The sequence below is a fragment of the Euprymna scolopes genome, chromosome 43, assembly GCF_053919585.1.
Source record: "Euprymna scolopes isolate OS-2025 chromosome 43, ASM5391958v1, whole genome shotgun sequence".
In the NCBI taxonomy this organism is placed as follows: domain Eukaryota; kingdom Metazoa; phylum Mollusca; class Cephalopoda; order Sepiida; family Sepiolidae; genus Euprymna; species Euprymna scolopes.
In genome coordinates, this window is record NC_136524.1 from 16,125,768 (window position 1) to 16,148,429 (window position 22,662).

At 33.0% G+C, this 22,662-nt stretch overlaps 2 protein-coding genes across 3 annotated transcripts in view; one reads left to right on the plus strand and one right to left on the minus strand.

Moving 5' to 3' along the window:
• Positions 1–22,662, minus strand: part of LOC145268211 (uncharacterized) — a 227,321-nt gene that overhangs the window by 123,961 nt on the left and 80,698 nt on the right. For both annotated transcript variants that reach the window (XM_080123510.1, XM_080123511.1), the window contains exon 4: positions 16,524–16,593. In XM_080123510.1, the coding sequence (XP_079979636.1) occupies positions 16,524–16,593 (70 nt within the window). The remainder of the gene's footprint in view (positions 1–16,523; positions 16,594–22,662) is intronic.
• LOC145268208 (C-Jun-amino-terminal kinase-interacting protein 4-like) overlaps positions 1–22,662 on the plus strand; it is a 405,923-nt gene that overhangs the window by 17,412 nt on the left and 365,849 nt on the right. The window lies entirely within an intron of this gene.

Sequence of the window (22,662 nt, forward strand, 5' to 3'; positions counted from 1 at the left end):
GCAAAAATGTGTGTTTGCATGTGCAAACTTTTTGTATGTCCGGCAAAGGCTTTTTTCTAGGGGTTCTCGGAGGGGAGGGGGTTGCCCTTTCTTAGAACTTTTATATACTCCTTAGATTGTAATAACTCCGATTTACAAAAAGAGGTTGCATCTACATTTATTTTCATCAACTTATCGGGAGCTGCTTTTCCCCAACATCTTGTGGAGTGTAAAGATGAACTGGCTTGGAGCCAAAGATAAGTGCGTCATTTCCTTCTCCTATGGCGTGATGCTTGACCTCGTTAAATTTACACACCTGTGTGAACTCATTCACTTAACTTTTTAATTGCTAAATTTAAATGTTTTTCACTTCCTTTGTCGCTGTAGTGCAGCGAGTAAGATCTCAGTTTTACTGCCTTTGCGTCATGAGTTCGAAGCCGCCTGCCTACTAACACTTTTTTCTTCTCTCCACACACACCTCCAATCACCTGGGCAACGCCGGGCACCCATGCTAGTCTATATATATAAAGGGCAAAATGTGTGTGTGTTTGTTTGTTTGTATGTTTCGCAAAAACTTTCGACACAGGTGACAGATCCTGACCATTTCTGTTTCATTTTGAAGCTCAATGTCTTGGATGACAAATATAAAAAAATTGGCCAAAAACATTCATTCCTTCACCCTCAACTGAGCAGTTTTCTACAAAAACGGATTGCATTTTAGCAAGTCATCGTCTTCTTTTCGATTGACTATGCTTAATTTCGATGTTCCAAACTTCCGGTCAGGTGATTGAGACATTGACTAAGACGTCACAATTTTTTAACCCTTTTTTTCTCCTGCTCATTACAGGTTCGAACCGGGCTGCCTACTACCACTTTTTTTTTCTGCCTACTGTTCTTTTCCCCCCCCCTCCCCCACTACCACCACTTCTTTACACCCCTTGGGATTCCTTACTACACCACCTACACACACCTGGGCATTCCTGCTATTGTTTTGCCCAAGGGGTCCTTAAAACACCACCTTAACATCTGAGTAATATGGAATCACACACGTGGATCTTGAGCTAAGAAGATTCCAAAGATGTATAAAGGCTTCACAGAAATTAGATCTAATAAGCTTCCTACACCCATAGAAGAATAAACGTTACATTTTCCCATTAACAAAAATAAAAAATTAAATAAATAAAATAAAATTTATTAAGCAATTCATTGTGTCCACTTTCAGTTAAAGAAGGGAAACATTGTGATAGTTATGTAACCTTGCTAAGTTGAGAAGAGTTATTGCCCTTAGTTGTTATTGTCCTTTTGGTAATGGCATCTTAAAGCAGGTGAACAGCGGCTTGGTTCCCACCAGTTTTTGGCAAATAACAAACAGGATCCTGAACAGAAGCATGTCCTCTATTCCTATTATCATCAATGAATCTGAAGAAATTTCGTCAGCATCTGATAAAGCAAAACTCTTTGCCAAGAACTTTTCCCTTACCTGCCACCTCTTTTGTACAGAAAAGACGTTGTGAGTCTCTCTCTGCTCTATCGTTATTTTCATAACAACTCCAATCTATCGTTCCCCTTGCCAAACTTTCACAAAAAACACTCGACAAGTTACAACCACTATATACGATTTCCCCCATGCTCTAACTGTACCTAATTCTAAATGCAGATTCCATGAACAAAGCTATTTTCCAGAACTGCACAGCTGTGGAACACTGTTCCGCTGGCCTGCTTCCCAGTTGAATACAAAATAGTAGCCTTCATATCTAATGTTAACAAGTTCTTGTTGAACCATCCCCACAAATAATCAAATTTTTACCCAATTTGACAACTAATTGACAATTACTTAATTCTACTTTCACCTTACATTCATTAACCCTTACATTCATAAACTTTCACCTTACATTCATTAACCCTTACATTCCTAAACTTTTCACCTTACATTCATTAACCCTTACATTCATAAACTGTTTCACCTTTACATTCATTAACCCTTACATTCATAAACTTTCACCTTACATTCATTATCCCTTCAATTCATAAACTTTCACCTTTACATTCATTAACCCTTACATTCATAAACTTCCAACCTTACATTCATTAATCCCTTACATTTCATAAACTTTCACCTTACCTTCATTAACCCTTACATTCATAAAACTTTCACCTTACATTCATTAACCCTTACATTCATAAAACTTCACCTTTTCACCTTACATTCATTTACCCTCTTACATTCATAAACTTTCACCTTACATTCATTATCCCTTCATTCATAAACTTTTCACCTTACATGCATTAACCTTACATTCATAAGACTTTCACTCTTACATTCATTAACCCTTACATTCATATACTTTCACCTTACATTCCATTAACCCTTACATTCAGAAACTTTCACCTTACATTCATTAACCCTTACATTCATAAACTTTCACCTTACATTCATTAACCCTTACATTCATAAACTTTCACCTTACATTCATTAACCCTTACATTCATAAACTTTCACCTTACATTCATTAACCCTTACATTCATAAACTTTCACCTTACATTCATTAACCCTTACATTCATAAACTTTCACCTTACATTCATTAACACTTACATCATAAACTTTCACCTTACATTCATTAACCCTTTACATTCATAAACTTTCACCTTACATTCATTAACCCTTACATCATAAACTTTCACCTTACAATTCATTAACCCTTACATTCATAAACTTTCACCTTACATTCATTAACCCTTACATTCATAAACTTTCACCTTACATTCATTAACCCTTACATTCATAAACTTTCACCTTACATCATTAACCCTTACATTCATAAACTTTCACCTTACATTCATTAACCCTTACATTCATAAACTTTCACCTTACATTCATTAACCCTTACATTCATAAACTTTCACCTTACATTCATTACCTTACATTCATAAACTTTCACCTTACATTCAGTAACCCTTACATCCATAAACTTTCACCTTACATTCATTAACCCTTACATTTCTAAACTTTCACCTTACATTCATTAACCCTTTCACTCAAGTGGCTTTCGGGCTTTGATAAATGGTGAATCTCCCTCTCTCCAAAAAAAAAAAAAACCTAGCCTTCTTATCCATTTAATATTACAGATATCCTGACCGATGAACCTAATAATGTAACAGCTATACTAGAAATTACTCTATGTATAAAACTGAAATCAAATGATAAATTTTATTTCCAAGACAGAATTTTAGTAACATTTATTTGATAAAATAGCATTAAGAAATGCTATGTTGCTGATTAAGATTGAAAAAGATTTGTACGGTGAAAACACATTTTTTAAAAAATGTTGTTTTTTGTTTTTAAAAAACATTTATATTCTACATTTAAATGAATATTGAAGTTCTTTTTGCCTATTCACAACCAACATTTTGCCGGTTTACCATAAAAAGGCAAAAATGAAAAAAAATTGCTAACCTTTAAGAAATACTAAATGACCCCATAGAAGATGGGACATTAGCTTTTCTCAAGATTTTAGCAATTTAGTTTTTACAAAGTAACGAATTACTACATAATTAAATTAAAAATTGGGAAACTATCTATTGGTAGGGATGAAGTAAAAATTATATAGAAAGAAAAATGGTAGAGAGTACAACGATTCAAAGAAGCAGCACATATGTTGGGCAACAGTTACCCTACTAAGAAAACCGAGTATAGAATTTAACACAATAATTGGAATCATTAATTCTAAAATTTGAAAGAAAAAATTTCAATTTCATTTTTGGTAAATAGTTAATATTCATTAAAAACAATTTCACACTCTGGTCTTTCTAATCATTAAATCTATATATATATATATATATATATTATATATATATATATATATATATATATATATATATATATATGATTTAATATATATATATATATATATATATATAGTAATAATGTGTAGTAATAAATAGTAAATATAAAAAAAATATATATATGTAGGAATAATATGTAAAAAGAATGTATATTTAGAAACAAAAATAGCTTTAAGGGTCCGAAAATAACACTCAAAATGAGAGCAGCAGTTCAAAGAATTCAAATAATATGAATAATCAATCCTCATCTCAAAAATTTAGATATAAAAATGCTGTTGTAAATTCCTTCTTTCATTATTTATATTTTAACTTATCCAGTTTATTTTTGAAATATTCTACATTAATGATATTTTAAATCTGCTTAGATAATTTGTTCCAAAAATATATTACTCCTTTAGGAAAAAACTTTGCGATAGCTTTTTTATTTATTTTGCCAATAAATTTCTAGTGTGAGGAAAAATATTAAATATAAAAAAATAGAACATCAAATAATAATTGGCAGTCATAATTTAATCCCATATTATCCAATAACTCTGCTATTATATAAATAATAACAGCTTTAATGTTGATAATCCCACGTCAGGTGATAGAAAAGTGACTAGATTGCACCAAAACAAAACAAAAAGATGAGCAAGGTTGTTTATTAAGCCTATGTACTTGAAAACTCTTAATCCTTTTGTAGTTAGGTTGTCATCAGTTCACAATGATTTTTTAACCTATTAACACCTAAAAGAAGACGAATGAAATGAACAACCATTTTAAAGATAAAAACTATTTTTGGATTAGAAATTATAATTGTTTAAAACTATTTACATCTGTTTACCAAAAAACAAAAAACATCCTAAGCATCACTAGTGAAATAAAAGTGCTATAGTAGGTCTCCCTCCCCCTCCACCTATCTCTATTGTGGTTGTTTTTCATTGCATCTGTTTGAAATATTTAAACTAAATTATCAAATTTTCCAAGTCTTTGTACATTAGGTCCCCTCACTTTCATTGTCTATCAACCTTGAACAGAAAAATAAAGTTAACATTTTAATTTTAATATAAAATTTAATATCGTTTTACTCTTATCCTCTTGAAATGAATTAATTTTTTTTTATCTGAATATTGGAAATACTTTTTTACATGTTCATCAATAAAGCAAGTAAAAAAATTTTATTTGTTTTACTAAATTTTAATCAATTGTGATTTTTTTTTAGAAATTAAGTTTTTATGATAAATAAAAAATTCTCTTTGATAAATAAACTATATTTTGTATTATTTTTTGTTTGTATGAAATCTGATAAAAGTTACTTTGACCATGGTAAATTATATTTAATAAAATGAAATCATTTATGTTGGTAATTTCAAAACGGCAGGAGGGAATCTTATTGAATGTGGAAAACATATACATAATATATAAATATTTAAAAAATGTTTATAATGTGAAATATTTAAAAAATGTTTATAATCTGAAATTTGGCACTGAAGTGATATTATTCTGAAGATTTTGAAAAATTAAATAAAGCATATTTTAGAGGGTTGATTTGCATCGTACATGTTTAGCAAATAATTGAATTGTTTCCACTGATCAGCAAATTCTTTAAAACAGCTTATACTTTATTTCTTTATCAAGAAGGAAGTGGTCATTGATAGATGGAGACATTTTCTGGAAATTGCTCACTTTTCCAAATTCATTTATTGCTAAGACAAAAACTGATACCTATACTTATAGTCATCTCTTATACACAAGAAGGATTGAAGGATACCCATCCTAGATTAACAATGCAAATCTATCTATATATCTATAAAAACAGAGATGTGTGTGCCACAGACGATTTCTGATTGGTTAATCCAATAATCACATCTCCTAAAAAACTATGGTTCCTACGCTCTTACCTTTACCATAAAATATTATGGCTTTATTTATTGTCCATCTTGGAAGGGTTTAATTTTTTCATAACTTGTTATTTACAAATTAAAAAAATACGAAACTTACACAATCTTACAATCCAACCTACGACATCACGTCCGCACACACGAAAACAAACGCTGGAAAGATTATTAGTAGTAGTACTACTACCCAGCACGCGCGCATACACGCACACACGTTCACAAGGTATTCCTCTTAAAAACATGTTCGTTTGAAGAGACGATTTTTTTAAGCTGTTGACACACATGTTTTAAAAATCTAGCAAAAATTAATTTTCCTGAAATTTTTCAATATTTAAAAATAAATTATGCCGGCTGATAAAATTTTAAAACTTTTTTTTAAGCTAGAAAGATATATATATATATATGAAACTAAACTAAAAAAAAAAAACGCGCGTTCACTCGATAGATTCGAAAAAGTTGTCATAAAACAAATATATAACAAATAAATGTTATCAAAGGCAAGATAGATTACTTTCTACCAAACTGGATTTATTTTTCGTGTTTTTATTCAATGTAACATATTTATTCAGCTCGAAAAACGGGTTTGTATTACTGTACACATAGATTCGAAAAAGTTGTCAAAAAAACAAATATATAACAAATAAATGTTATCAAAGGCAAGATAAGTTACTTTTCTACCAAACTGGATATATTTTTCGTGTTTTTATTCAATGTAACATGTTTATTCAGCTCGAAAACCATACAGTGTTTACCGATGTATTGGAAAATTAAAGATGGCGGCCGATTCTCTCTTTAACACGGTAAGTTTGGAAAAAGGTGTAATAAATAAAAAACCGGTTAAAATACTGTTAAAAACTCGCTCAATATATGTTACCGTGACATAGGTTGACATATATTCGGCGGGTTTTTAATAGTATTTTGTATAGTTTTTTTTATTTATAACACCTTTTCCCAAACTTACAGTGAATGAAGGGGGAGGGGAATAAAATAAAAACATTTTGGAAACAGATTAAGTTTGAAAGAATTGCTTTGCACAGAAAGAAATTAATGAAAAAAGAATAAAATTAAATTTCTTTTCTTTCTTGATTTTTTTTAGTTTTTTATGAAAAGGGAAGTCAAAATTAAGACTATAAAAAAACAATTTTTATTAAGAGCGAACCTCAGTCGTCAGGTCTGTAAAAAAAAAAGACGTGGAATAATCAAGAAATGTTTTCTAATACAATTTTTTTTTACTTATGTGTTCATTTGTCTCTTTGAAGTTCGTTTGTTTAATATATCGGTTTGCAATATAATTTTGTCATTCTGTCAGACTCAAATTTTAAATCTATATATCTATAAAAGTGAAAGTGTGTGTGTGTGTGTGTGTGTGTACATTTCCCTACGATATAACTCTGTCAATTTTTAGTCTACAGACTCGAAATTTGATATACAGGGTACTGAGATTTGGAAAAATCTATGTGATCGGTTTTTAGCCAGAAATTTGGCGATTAAGGGGTCAAAGTTCAACGATTTGAGCTTTGAGAACTCTACCAAACTTCTCCGACAATTTTGGGTCTACACACTTGAAATGTTAGATATAGGTTCCGTGGACATGGATCTAACTTAATAACTTGATTTGAGGCCAAAACAATAAATTTTCAGGGGTCATAATAGGGGGCAAAGTTTAAAAAATTACCCCCTTTTTTTTTGCTCAGCATACACCTCCAAACACCCGGGCAACGCCGGGCACCCATGCTAGTATAAAATAAACATATATGCAACAATTTATAATACTTATTATTCATTAAAGTAAGCCTTCGAATAAAATCAAAGCATTGTAATTAGTTTTCTGTTAATTTTTAAAAGTTTATGTAATTTAAGATTATTTAATATTATATTGATTAAATTTCTTATTAATCAATAAAAATAACTGAATTTGTTCTTTTTGTTTCTAAGATTTATTGTTGAATTATTTGAAATCTTTTAAGTGACTCAAAAATGTTTTGCCCCCCAGAAAAAGATCAGATATGGCAGTTTATAAAGAAATGCAAATAATTTAAAACTAATCAAATTCGAAGATATTTCAATACTAATGAAGATGTAATGTGACAAAATACAAACAATAATGTAGAGTTGTGTGTTCCTTTCTGTTAATCAAACGCTATGATTCTAACGAATCTCAAATGAATGAAGTTGAAGCATGAACTCTTAATTTAGCCTTCAACTAATAATTCTATAATGTAACATGCATGCAACACAAATTGTAATTTAATGTCTCTGACACCACTAATAGCAAATGCATATGGTTTTTATAAAATACTAACCTTCAAAGAGTACATGCCAACATTTGAGCCTAATTGGATTAGTAGTTTACAAATTATGATTATTGAAGTGAAACTAGTGTTGCAACATGTCACTTCAACTTACATCCTCTCTTACTCAATAAGTACATCCTTGGAACGCATCCAAAATATTGAAGCAAGTGTCTGTACATGCATGTGTGTGAGATTAAAAAATAATTTTTAGTTTATTTAATCAAATGTTAAAATAAGATTAGGAATTAAAGTCAGAGATGCCCCAAGGAGACATAATAAATAAAGTTAGGACAACACAGAATCATATCAACTGTTAATCTTATTAACACTTACAAAATCTGTCCACATTGCCTTTTTAAATTGCTTTTTATACAAATACAAGATAGGAGTTAAAGATTTACAAAAAATGGAAGACAATGCTTCTAATTGGTCAATTCAAAACCAACTAAATTGATACAGGTTCACACTTACTGAACAACCAGAATGTGTACATTCTTTTTAGAAAAAAATTTTAAACATTAAGAATTTTTTCCACCTTCATATTTTGAAAGCTACTGTTATTAATCAAACAAACTTTAATAGACAGAAAGAATCACTTATCAAGGCCCAGGAGCCACTCGGGGATAAGGGTTATTGTGTGTACAGTAATCAATGGGATAGTATCGTAGTAATAGTTAGTATTGGGGATTTGATAAGATGTCATTACTTAAGGGGGCAGTTCATCAGGAATTTGTTTGTGTTGGACTTGAAGAAATCCAAGTTAAATTCGGGGGGGGGGGGAACAGGCAAGCGGCAGAGAGTTCCACAGCCGTACATTTCTAAGAAAGAAGCTTTGTTCATGGAATCTACGTTTTGATTTAGGCACGGATAAAGAGTGGGAAAAATTATTGACAGTGGTTTCAGCTAGTCGGGTGTTTTTCGTGAAAGATTGGCGGGGGGGGGGGGGGGGGCAGATAAAACAGAGACAGGCTCGCAATGTCTCTTCTGTGGGATAGAGGTTGCAGGATAGAGAAAAGGTCATCCCCCACCAAGCCATGAAGTCTATTTTATACTCTGTCAAGGCAGGATAGACTGTTTTTAGCAGCTCCTACCCAGATGTGGCAGCAGTACTCCATCCTTGGACGTGCTTGGCTTTTATACAGATAGAGAATTGCATCATTAGTGAGATATCTTCTGGAGCAGTAGAAGGATCCCACCATTTTCCCAGCGACCTTGACCACAGACTTGATCTACTGGATCGATAGAAGGATTTCACCATTTTTCCAGCGACCTTGGCAACAGATTTGATGTACGTGCTCCATTTAAGATCAGGAGTAAAGGTCAAGACGCTTGTCAAGACATGAGGCCTCCCCAAGACGAGAGCCATTCATTTCAATTGCTGCCAGATGGGGATTAGAACGTTGATGTAAAGATAGAAGTTTGGTTTTAGATGCATTAAAAGTAACCAGCCACTCCTGTCCCCATTGTACCACGTATTCAAGATCAGAGGAGAGAGAATCGGAGACAACTTGGTCATTTACGGTCTTAGATATGCTACCATAGAGGGTAGTGTCATCAGCATAAATGTCTATGAATGATGTAAGGATGTGATTTGAAAGATCATTAATGTAGATCAGGAAAAAAGTTGGGCCCAGGATGAACCCCTGAGGGACTCCAGCATTTATACTGTGAGCTTCTGATTTTTTACCCATCAACTACTACTCTTATGAATCTATCAGAGAGAAATGATTTAATAATTGAGAAGACATTTCCAGCTATACCATAGCTGGAGATTTTGTGAAGTAAACCTTTATGCCATACCCTATCAAAGGCTTTAGATATGTCAAGAGCAATTGCCCTAGAAAGGTTGCCTCCCTTGAGAGATTCACTAATCCTATGAGAAATAACTGTAAACATATCTGCTGTAGATTTAGCAGAACGGAAACCATATTGAGTGTCACTAATAATAATAAGAAGGTTATTTTTGTTGAGATGGTTGATTACTTCTCTATTTAACACAGATTCCAGCAACTTACTCATGACACACAGGAAACTTATTGGCTTGTACTGAGAGGGGGATGAGTGATCACCTGTATTCTTAAATACAGGGTATACTAATGAGATTTTCCAGGGTGATAGGAAGAAATTCTCCTTAAGACTACGTTTAAACAGTTTTGTAAGTATGGGTGCTAGTTCTGGTGTAAGTTTTTGAGTACTATAATTGGAATACTGGCAGGGCCGGTAGCTTTACTGGAATCAAGGTTTTTGATTAGCTAGGCAACATCACGTACAGATATATCACATAGCATGTTTTCTGATACAGGAGGAAATATTGGGGGTTGGCGGCATTGGTTGCAAAGGGTAGAATTAGCTGCAAAGTTCTTGGCAAAGAGTTTGGCTTTGTCTGATGCTGACGAGATTACCTCAGGTCCATTTATGAGAGTTGGGATAGAGCACATGCTTCTGTTCAGGATTCTGTTTGCTATTTGCCAAGCTGCTGCTCAGCTACTTTGGACTTGATGGACTGAGCATACAACTCTCTTGCGTTCTTTATTACTTTCTTACAATGATTGCTGGCAGTCCTGAAAGCGGCTTTAGTCTCCATACATCTATTATGTTAGAAGCAATGGAAAAAGTGATTTCTGTGTGCATTCTGGAGAGAACCATGGCTGGCTGTTAGGTTTTTGCTGGAACTTTTTCGAGGGTATGAAATGGTCTATACCTACAATTAACCATTCTGTCAGGTCTGATACTATAGAGGACACATCTTTGTTAAACATGGAATGCAGAGGTAGATATGATATAAATGTACAGAAGCTATCCCAGTCAGTCATAGTGTATCGATATACTGTACGATGGAAAGGTACGTCTGAAGACTTTTTACATTTCATTTTTATCTTAATTGATACAACAGAGTGGTCGGAAGATCCAAGAGGAGACAGAATGGAAACTGAACATAGTTCAGGGCAAGTTGTGAGAAAAAGGTCTAGGAGACGTGCATACTGGCCGCCAGTGTTGGGCATACGGGTGGGTTTGTGAACAATCTGAGTGAAGTCATAAGCAATGGAGAAATCATGACAGAACCTTCCCTCATCATCGGTCTTGTTTGAGTGGGTCAACCATTCCACATTGTGAACATTGAAGTCTCCACATATGTGAATGTTAGCTGAAGGATAAGCAAATAGGACTTTTCTCAGATATGCTTTTAAAGATAGTAACTCCGCTGTTGTGGGTGGGTGGGCGATAGAGAGTAAATATAAATGCAGTACATATACAGAAGCACATATAGGGTAAGTTAGGATCTTCTCTGGAGATGTCCCTACCACATGGAAAGCCATCTTAAATATAGGCACATATTCCATGCCCATGGCGATCTTGGGGGTCAGATTTGGAAGTTAAATTAGAGTATCCTTTAATTACGAACTCACCTAGAGAAATAGTTTGTTCAATGCCAGTTTCGCTTAGAAATAATAGGTCTGGTTTAGTCTCCTGTAATTAGGTTTCAACCTCTGGAAGGTTAGAACGTAGACCCCTGATGTTAGAGAAGGAGACATGGTAGTGGGGGTCTACGTTGGAAGTTGGAGACCCGGGTTTAATCGTGTATTTATTGAAACTTGTCATGATGGAGTTTTGGAATTTGTGGACTAGGTCATCAGACTTGCTTAAAGCAGGACAGAGAGGGAAACTAAGAGAGAAAAAGAAACGAAGAAATTTTTTTTTTTTTTGTAGAACATGATAAGGTAAAGATGTAACAATTACCTACTAATATGGTATCCAGAGGCCCCACCAGAAGCTACTGCATGGTCTAGAATCCATTCACCAAATGGCAATACAGCAGCTCCAGTACTTTGTACCTGCTGATAGGACAGCCTCCTTAGTGGTCCTGGACTATCAGGTGGATAAATGTCAGCCCAGATACCTCCAGCACCCTTACTAGTGACATGGCTACAAGGATAGATATAGAAACAGAAAATTCCCGACATCTCTGGCGACTGCTCACGCAAAATACTGCCAACCTATAATACAGCTTTTTCTTCTCCCTTTGTCAGAAAAATCACTCATTGAAAAACGAGGACTGAGGGACAAATAAAGAGAAGCGAGAGTAACGGTAGCTGCCGATAATGCATCCACAGTGTGTTCTCTATTCTCCATTAAAAAAAAAAAAGAAAAATATTTTATTAAGTATTGTACTTAATAAAAGTCCAATTGGTGAGGTTAAGGGAAAGTATGGTGATAGATTCCCCTCTCATGAACTGCAAATGAATACAATTGCCTAATCTATTTATGCAATCAACTAGGTAGGTAAAATAAACATTTATGGACGAGAAACGCTAATTATTAAATAAAACAATCAGAAAATAAAAATATAAATTAAATACTGAAATAAAATGTAGTTATTAACATTTGAATCTAAAAAGATAAAAAGTAAAATTAATATAGCTGCGACTTATCTCGAAAAGAGTTCCATCTCCAAAATACAAACTGTTGAAGAGAAATTAGCTTTAAAAACATCAGTGTTTCAAAGAAAAATATTTCTGCTTTTCCTAAAGAGCCAATTCTTTTTACAATTACTTTATTATCATGATAATAGTAATAAATTTTCATTCATAACAACCAACTATTCAGACTGATGTTTTTCTGTAATGAGAACAGTGACCTTGCTGCTGTCTTCTTTTTTATGGCATATCATTCTATATTATTCTGTATTTAAATCTAGATTTAATTCCAATTTTTAGAGGTTATAAAAAGTATAACACCTTTTCATAAGTACATTACATTGGTATATTTAAACAGAACTAAATTCTTTTGCTTGTTTGATCAGATCATACTTATGTTTGAACCAAAAAGAAGGAAAGAAAAAAGGTGAATGTGATATGTTTCATTTCTGTGTTGCATTTCATTGACACTTCTAACACTTGCCACACTGGTTTAATAGTTACACATGAAGCAATCGAAGATTGAAACTATCAGTTTGAACCATAGCAATATCCAATTTTTTTTTTTTAATTTTGTGATTAGTCAATTGAAATTAATATCTTTAGGGATTTTCAGATTTTTACTTTTCATTCCTGTTCTTTCAACATAATTTACAACGATTTTCTTCATACTTAAGTATGAAGAAAATTTTTGTAATTTATTCTTTATAATTATCATCAACATTTACTTTGTTAATGTTTATGCAATTTCTTTTTATAAAATAAAAGCAATGGAATGATAGTTATTAATATAAAATTATTTATATATTTAAGAATAAAAAAAAAAATCATCAACATCATTATTTCCAGGCAATGCTGGGTCGAGACTGTTATTTATTATTTTCATTATGTGAAAATTTACAAATATAAGCAAAACCCACATTATTTCCTATGTCCAGTGTTATGTAAAGTTTGTATTTAATATAAATTTTCTTATTTTGTCAAACATAATTTTATATGATTTGTTATATAATATTGAAAGTTAAATTGTATTATTACAGTACAATGTTATTATTCAATTATTAATGTATCCAAATTGTTAGGAAAATATACATCTAGGTTGTTTCAGTACATTATTGTATTTAAATGATAATAAATAGATTTTCAGAAAATAAAAAAATCTCTGAAAAGCAAGAACTTAAGAATAAAAAGGTTGGTCTTTAAAAGAGAAATTTTTTCTTAAGTGCGAATCCGCACAGCTCCAATATTCAAAACTTTTTCCTTTGTTCTTGGGAAATGTTTTTGTTTCACTATTTGTACCTGGGATGTAACTTTTCCATCTCTCCTAGTGTAGTTCCTTTTCACATTTATCAACTTCTGGCATTCTTCTGTCACTTTCTGCAAGTTCATTTCTAGATCTTGATAAAATTCTTGACCTCAAATCCTTGTCCTTCGGTGCTGTTAGTCCCTGGACAAATATGTAACACTTAAACATGCTAACTGATGGATCTTTTAATTTAAATAGTTCACACTAGATATTGACTTTACTTGATTATGTGACAATATCATCAGTTTCTTTTTTTTTGTATGTTTAGACACTTATATCTTGTATGAAAAAGGCTGTCTCTTTCACCAAATATTGAGTACAAAATTCCAACAGTTTCCGAAAAAGAAATATTTTCCGGTTTTTGGTCAAATCAAATTTATAAATTTTGTATTTTTCTCCGTACCCAATTTCTGAAGTAGGAGTGTGATTTTTTTTCTTTGTCAGACCATTTTTCACATCTTTTTGTAAAGATCATCTTGAACCTACGATAAAAGGCGGGAAAAATGTCACCTCTTTCTGGATGGTATTTGAACTCAGCTAGTGAGTTAACTATGCCCACTGCTGAAAAAAATCTAGATGCACTATCATTAAATTTTTGTGACAAAGCAGTTTCACAAAATAGTTGGTTATCTCAGTTTGCTGTATGACAAGCGTTTCAAAACGCTCCTGCCAAACATCTGTTTTTGAAAGTTAATTTGGGCTTTTTGCTGAGCAATCAACCTCTCAGTTAACGTTTTCATCAACGTTTTTATTTGTTCTGAAGCTATTTTTTTAAATGCACAAATATTAAGTCAATGTATACACAAAATTTTGACGTTTCTGAATTTTTGAGATGAGGATTGGTCATTCATATTATCTGGATTCATTGAACTACTCATCTTGAGTGTGATTTTCACACCGTTTCAGTCAATGTTACCTCTGACCTTCTTCAGGTGAATCTTGTTGAACTCGGGAGTGCTTCTGTCAAACTCGGGAATAAAAATAGGTTTAAGGCTCCTAAAATTCATACTAGAATTGTCTGCAAGGACCTGTGGCGCAGTGGTTAGTGTTGGAAAAATCAATTGTAAAAAGTGATATTCTCCTGAAGGTTGAAGGTTCAATGGGTGACCGAAAAATACAATTGCAAATTACTTAGGACCTCTATCCAGTCATGGCTGATGGAACAAGAGCACACTACCCCCTTGAAATAAATAAAGGGTTCCGCTCGAAATTCCGTCCAAATTCCCGAGTTCGACAGAAACATTCCCGAGTTTGACAAGATACACCTGAAGAAGGTCGGAGGTTACATCAACCGAAACGTTGTGAAAATCACACTCAAGATGAGAACAGTAGTCCGATGGATCCAAATAATACGAATATACAAAATTTTGTTCAAACAAGATACTCACCTTCACTGATTTCGTGATGAAAAAAATTGTCAACAGTGAGAAATGTTCAGAAAAATTCACCGTACAAAATATCAACACGTTACAAATTTCAAGAGATCCTTTTTGTCTTTTTCAAATATACATAAACTTCTTTTTTTTTTAAATTTTCTTTATGAAAGAAAAAATATTTCCCACAGTATATTTTGTTAGTTTTTATCATATTAACCAAAACAAAACACCTCTGAATCGCTTTTCAAAAAAAAAAGAATTTGTAAAATGAGATGAAAAATATTTCTTATGAAGAAAATTCAAACAATTTACGTATGTTATGACGTCAACTTTTCCCAAGTTCAAAAAACAAAAAAACAAAACAAAACAAAACAGAGTTTAATTTGTTAATAAGAACATAAAAATTCTTTTTACTTGCGTAAATGGGTGGCAATCTTTTGCTTTCAATGAATTTTGAAAATTTTTTTCTCTCAAAGTTTACATCTAACCGAAGAATTTTTTTCTTCAGTTAGATTTGATATATACTGTGGTGGCGATAATATAAGGATAATCAAGAGACAGTATTCCATGAAGGAAATAAAGGAATAAATATGTACTCTGGGTTTAAATAAAGAAAATGAAGGTTTATTAAGGTATTTATAAAGAGATAATGTGTAGTGTTTTTCGTGTTCAGTCCAGGAAGAATCTCTCCTTCTGTATATCCAGTGACCGGTGACACAGTCTCTTATTTAAAATGTTCTCGTGGTGATTACATATCTCACCATAACAGGAAGCATCCTAGCTCTCCCAGACCCAAGAAGGCCAGACAGAGCAAATCCATCCAGAAACTTATGATCCCTTTTTTTGATAGTCAACAAGGAATACTATGTTGAGGTTATAAGGGAGTTCAAGAACAGATTCCATCGGAAGAGGCCAGCACTCTTCAAATCGAGTCAGTGGTATTTCCACCAAGATAATGCACCAATCCACAACTTCATCCTTTTCACAGACTATTTGACCAAAATGGACATCAAGACAGTTCCTTTCCCTTCCTATAGTCCAGACCTTGCCCCCTATGGCTTTTTGTTATTCCCTAAGCTCAAGGAAAACCTTAGAGGCTGTCATTATAGGACAATTGAAGAGATGAAAGAGGCTATGGTGAGGATCATTGACATGCTCACATAAAAGGACTTCCATGGGGCCTTCCAAAGTTGTTAGAACAGTACAAGTGCATTGCAGCCAAAGGAGATTACTTCAAAGGGTACTAGAGTTTCATGTGTGTCCTATTAATAAAAGTGCCCATATGAAAAAGTCTGGATACTTGTTGAAGGCACCTTTTATATAAATGAAAACAATATTTTTTTGTTGTTGATGTCAAATTTCTATTTTTCTTTATTGGATTATTTCAATCATATGTTAAATTTAGTTTCATTATTAAATTAATTATTTTACCTTTTTTCTTGATAGCTTTAAGATGTGGCAACAAAGAATATTGTACAAAATCCGGCGTATAACCCAATTTCTGAAAGAAAAACAAATGAATAGCTTAATATATGTTAGTCATTTTGGAATGAAGAATTATTATTTTTGGACTAGTTTTCTTATCTTAGTTATTATTATCACCATCACATTTTGTCCATTTGCTTTCCAGGTTTCTTCATTTGTCTTGCGGCCATGTCAAGGCTCAACATTCCACCAACTAAGTCATTACTTAAAAGATATAACCTATTCATTAGCAGACAAGTTAGCTCACCCACCTGAAGACCACACATAAATTATCAATTTAAGACACTGCAAGTCTATCTTCAGTGAACAATATCTCAACTTCCATTTTAATCCTAACCCATACAATATAGATGGAATTGCAACCTGTCTACAACATCGTGTAGAGGCAATAAGTGTAAATGCCAATACATATCATTAAAAAGTGATCAGATTAAAAAAAACAAACTTTTCTATATAATTAATAAAACATGTGAAAAAAATGATTGAAATTACTTTAAACATTTCAAAAATAGCATTTAGCCTAATAATCTAAGAAAGAATCTTAAATTAAAAAAAATCTGACTAAAAATAAAGTTATAACTATTATTGTGCTCCATTTCAACACCTTTTGTGTAAAAATATATGGTAAAACTCATAAGCATATTTTTGTGTAAAAATATATGTTTAAACTCATATAAGCATATTTTTGTGTAAGGAATCAAAATATGTCAATAAAAATTTCTGAAAATTAATAGTTTTCAAATAATCTGAAGTAAAAACACATAAATCTGCTACAATACCTTAAAATACGATTTAAAAAAGAAATTAGACAACTCAAGGTTCAATTGTTATGTTTTTATATAAAGATTTTGAAATATTTAACTGTCAAGTGGAAAATAATTTCCTGGCTATCATTATACTTATTTTCAAAATAACAGTTTAAAGACTTCAAAATCACTTTAGAATTTCCCACAGCCATATTTTTATCTACAATAACTGGAAAAAGATGATCTGAATCAATGTTTTAAAACTTTCAAATTAGGGCTGGAATTAAAGTTTGAAAATTAAGTATTTTGACTTTAAAATCATTCAGGCATGGTCCAAAGTAGAGTAGTATAAGATGAGATGCCTCCAAGATGACCACTAAGGCTAGAATGAGTCTGACAAAATGCTGGCAGGGAATGCATAAACAAGGTCAGCTGGCAGATAAACATTTAATTTAAATCTAAATTATTGCAAGAATAAATTAGAATACTATTTGTAATTATAGTTTAATTCAATAGCAAATAAATTGTTTTAAGAATAATCTGAACAAAAATGTTTGTAAATCTAATAAAAAGTTCTCAGAGGGATTTGTTCAAAAATTATTGTGCAAATAATTTAGGAGAATAATATTTATAATTGTATTTTTTAAATCAGAGCAAATTATTGTTTTATAAAGATTTTGATTTTAGTTTTAGTAAATTTTCCTTTTCTTTTAAATATTCCAACAAATTCATTAATGCTATATTTGTTTTTAATTTTAAATTATTCTTTTCACTGAATGAAATTATAACTGTATTTTCTCTTTAATGAAAATAAATGGAGAGAATCACTCTTATGGTTGTATTTTACAAAGTGTTACTCCAACTCATAAAAACGTGTACAAAAACATCTCTTACATAATGTTAACAATAATTTATGAATATGTTTGGTCTTCCACACTTAAAAATTTTAGATCAATATTTTTTTGTTCACTTAGAATTTAACAAAATATGGCAGCAGTTTAACAAATAAACATATTGAACAGGAGAGGCAACATTTTTTTATATTCAATATTTATGTTTATATAAGCAGCTGGACAAAAACTGAATTTCTTAGCCAATCAGAAAACTCAAGAAGTAGATTGAAGTATAATGGGGGGGGGGGTTTCACCTCAAATACACAAACGGAATGTTCAAGAAAGATTATCGCTACAGTCCTCTGTCTCTACTCTCGTTGCTTTCTCTCCTGCCTGATCGGGAACAATCTCCCAGCACCGAGAAAAGAACATTGTTTTATAGTTTCCATCTTCATGCACACATGAGATTACGCGAGAACGGACAAAATAAAAATGCTGCCGCCATGTTTGTTCTTCCTTTTCTTCGCCTGAACTCACTCGCTGAGCATCCATGGTAAGACTTGTCTTTCTTGCTTCTAACCACATGCCTCCCTGATCTCAAGATCACATTTCGTAGTCTCTCATCCACTGTGGTGGTCGCCTCTCTCTACTTGGCCTCTGAGGTGTCTCGTCCTCCTCCTGTCGCTGCACACTACCCTCCACTGCTTCGCCCTCCACTGATCTGACGTCGAGAATGTGCCTCGGGACTCCTTCCACCACAATGTTGTTACTAGTATTCCTCCCAGTCACGCGACCTCTACTCCATTGTGTGGTGCATTGCGCCTCCGGTGGCTTCACCCATACCTCGTCCCCGAGTTTAATTGTCCCTATGGCCTCTACTTCTCGGCTTGCCGGCTCCATTCTGGGATGTCTCCAGGAATATGCAAACGTTGACAGTTGCGGGACCGTCTCTGGTACTTGTCCCAGTTTAGGTGACATGTTATACCAGAAGACAGCTTGCTCAGGTGAGGTGCCTTCTCTTTCCGCAACTGCCTTTATGGTGCGGTGGTTTCTCTCCATGATCCCGTTGCTACTGGGTCTGTAGGCAGCTCTGAAAAATTGTTGGATCTTTCATTTCTTCAGTACTTCTGCACTGCTACTGACTTGAATGCAGTCCCGTTGTCGGTTAACAACTCTTCCACGGGGCCTCGCTCCAAAAACACCTCATCAAGGATTGCCGCTCTAGAAGTGTAAGCCATTTTGAGTTTCAGAACAGTTTCAGATGGTTCGCTGTTACACACAAGTCCTGGGAGGTGACTTGTTTGTAGTAGACAGTTCCACAGAACAAAATATTCTTACCGTGTCGAAACCCGGGAAAGAACATGTGAAATTGCTCCAGAAAAGGTTTAATATTTATGAAGCAATTCTGGTTTCTTATTGGTTGATAGCAGAACGTGAATTAATTTGATTCGTCAGTTCTTAGCAGCATCGTTTATAAATAGAATCGTCCAACTGTGTGGGATCATACCCCATTATACACCCAAAATATTGCAACATCCTCCCTATTTTTTATAATGGGGAAGTCCCTTGTGTTTGTTCTGCTCAAAAATAAATATATATTTTTATATTCACTTAGACATAACAAAAATTAGAAATCATTTGGATCTTAGAATTTTAGCATTTAAAAAGACGCCATTTTTAATTGTGTTCAAATGTCAAAAAGGAAAATTACAAAGATTTTTTTTTTTTTTTCTAAGCAAAAGTATTAGTTACGCATTAGTAGGTTAAAGTGTTAATACAAATGAAATGGATACAGTTTAACGTCTTGTCCAGGACTACTTTTTTTTTTTTTTTTTTTTGATATATAAAAATCTATATACTCTGAGCATTACACCTAGGGTTTTCCCCTGATATTCATGCAAAAAAATAAGAGCCTTCTCATAAGTGGAACTTCGCTGGTCTGTATTTTTAATATATAGAAATCTATATACATACAGGGCAGTGAAAGAAAAAAATTATTCAGTCGAATTCACCAACAAGTTTTGAGAAAAAACGTTGTAGCTTTATCCGTGTCGCCGGTTTCGTAAATACATCAGTGATATTTTGTTCTGATGATATGTAATTCAAAATAATGGATTCCTTTTTAATCTCGTTTTTTATGAAATGGTATTTTATATCTATATGCTTAGATCTTTGGTTGATTATCGTGTTCTGTGCTAAGACTATACTGGCTTGATTATCACAATTAATTACCATGGGGCTTGTAATCAATTCTGGCTCCGAAATAGTCTTCAGGATATTTTTAAGGTAGAGTGCTTCTTGGGTCGTGTGTGTGATCGCGATAAATTCTGCTTCACACGTAGAGAGAGATACAATCTGTTGCTTTTTAGATTTCCATGAAATAATAGGCCCATTTTCTGAGAGTCTGAAACAATATCCAGATACACTCTTGCGATCTGCGTCGTTTGCCCAGTCTGAATCCGAAAAACCTTCTAATTTTAGGGGATTTCTTGATTTTCTAAATACTAACTTTTGTTTTTTAGTTCCTTTTAAATAACGTAGGACTTGTTTAGCTATGTTTAAATCCTTCATTGTCGGTCGTGATAATTTTTGTGACAGTTTTGTTACTGTATACCATATGTCGGGCCTGGTTACAGTCATTAAATATATAAGACTACCTATAATTTCGCGATATTGTGTGTCATTTATTATTTCAGATTCTGTGTGTATATTTTTATTAATATCATTCTCGACCGGTGTAGAGCGTTTCTTGCACTCTCCCATTCCAAATTTTAAAAGTATTTTGTCGATGTATCTCGATTGAGTCATCGCAACAAGTCCTTTGCTTTGAGTAAATTCTATCCCCAGAAACCAGGATATTTTGCCCAGATCGGTCATTTTGAATCTTTTACTTCATTTGTTCTTAACATCAGTTAACATGTCACAATATGATGCGATTAAAATATCATCGACTCACAAAACCAAAATCAGTAGTTTATTTTCTTTGTGTTGGGTATATAAACAGAGGTCTACAGCGCATTGTCTAAATTGCTGTTTAATAATATAATCATGGAATACTGTGTTCCAACACTGAGCACTCTGCTTTAGACCATATTAATGAATTGTTAAGTCGCCACACGCTATTTTTATTTTTCATTATAAATCCCTCTGGAGGGGTAATATAAATTTCACAGTCTATTGGGGCATTCAAATAAGCATTTTTTACGTCCATTCGATGGATGTTTAGGTCATATTGTGATGCGACTTGCAGTAAAACTCTGATTGTCGTTAGGTTTGTGGTCGGCGAAAACGTAGAAAAGTATTCTTTACCATAAATCTGAGAGCACCCCTTAGCAACAAATCTTGCTTTGTACTGTTCTACGCCTGATGCTGTACTCTGTTTTTGTAAAGACCCATCTGGTAGAAATAACATGTTTATCTCTTGGGAGAGGCACTACCGTATAGGTATCATTTTCGGTTAAGGCATCTATTTCTTTTTTCATGGCAATTTTCCATTCATCACAATGTTCTGAATTAATTGCTTCGTTGAAGCTTTTTTGGCGCATTTTCCATTGAATAGCATTAGTCGATTTGACAATCCTTTATATTGTCGACCACAAAAAAATCGGGTCGTCTTCTATTTCTTTTGGGATATCTTTCGACTTTATCATCATCATCATCATGGACACTCTCGTCGCCGTCATTTTTATTGTTTTCGTTTGTTCTAATTATTTGAGGTAATATAATTCCATCCTCTTCATATGACGGGTTTTCGTCTTTACAATTAAAAGTGTCTGTGAATTTTACACACCGGATTCTTTTTATTTTATTTTTTTCGGGAAAAAATATTAAATTGGCTGGACTGTTTTTATCGTATCCAAGAAATATACCTCTGTCAGCTTTAATATTCAATTTACTCTTTTCTTTTTCTCTATATATGCGAAGCAAGTTGAACCAAATATATGCATTCTGCTTAAATTTGTTTTTTTACCGCAGAAAGATTCATATGGAGTTTTAGATAGTGTTTTGTTAAAGCACCTGTTGCGTATATAGGCTGCCACCATAAGTGCATACGTCCAGAGGTTTTTAGGGAGTTTTGATTCAATGAGTAGGCATCTTGCCATTTCAAAAAGTGTCCACCATACACTTGATTTCACCGTAGGGGGCCATGTCGGCTAGATATTTCTTAGTTGCTAGCAGGGTATCAGATTTGTTCTTTAAAAAGTAAACCATTATTAAACCTGAATGGTCATCTACGAAATTCAACACATATCTATAATGTTCTCTGGCCATCGGTTCTACGGGACCGTTCAAGTCACAATGCACCATTGATAGGATTTTTTTTTTTTTTTTTTTTTCCTTTTTGTCTGGTATTTTGTTTTGATAGTTTGTCATTTTCCCTTGCGTACAGACGTCGCAGTTGAAGGTTTTTGATGTTTGTATTTGCATTCCATCAACTACAGTCAGCAACTTTTTGATATCAGGAATATTGCAGTGTCCAAGAATTTTATGCCATGTCTGTAGATC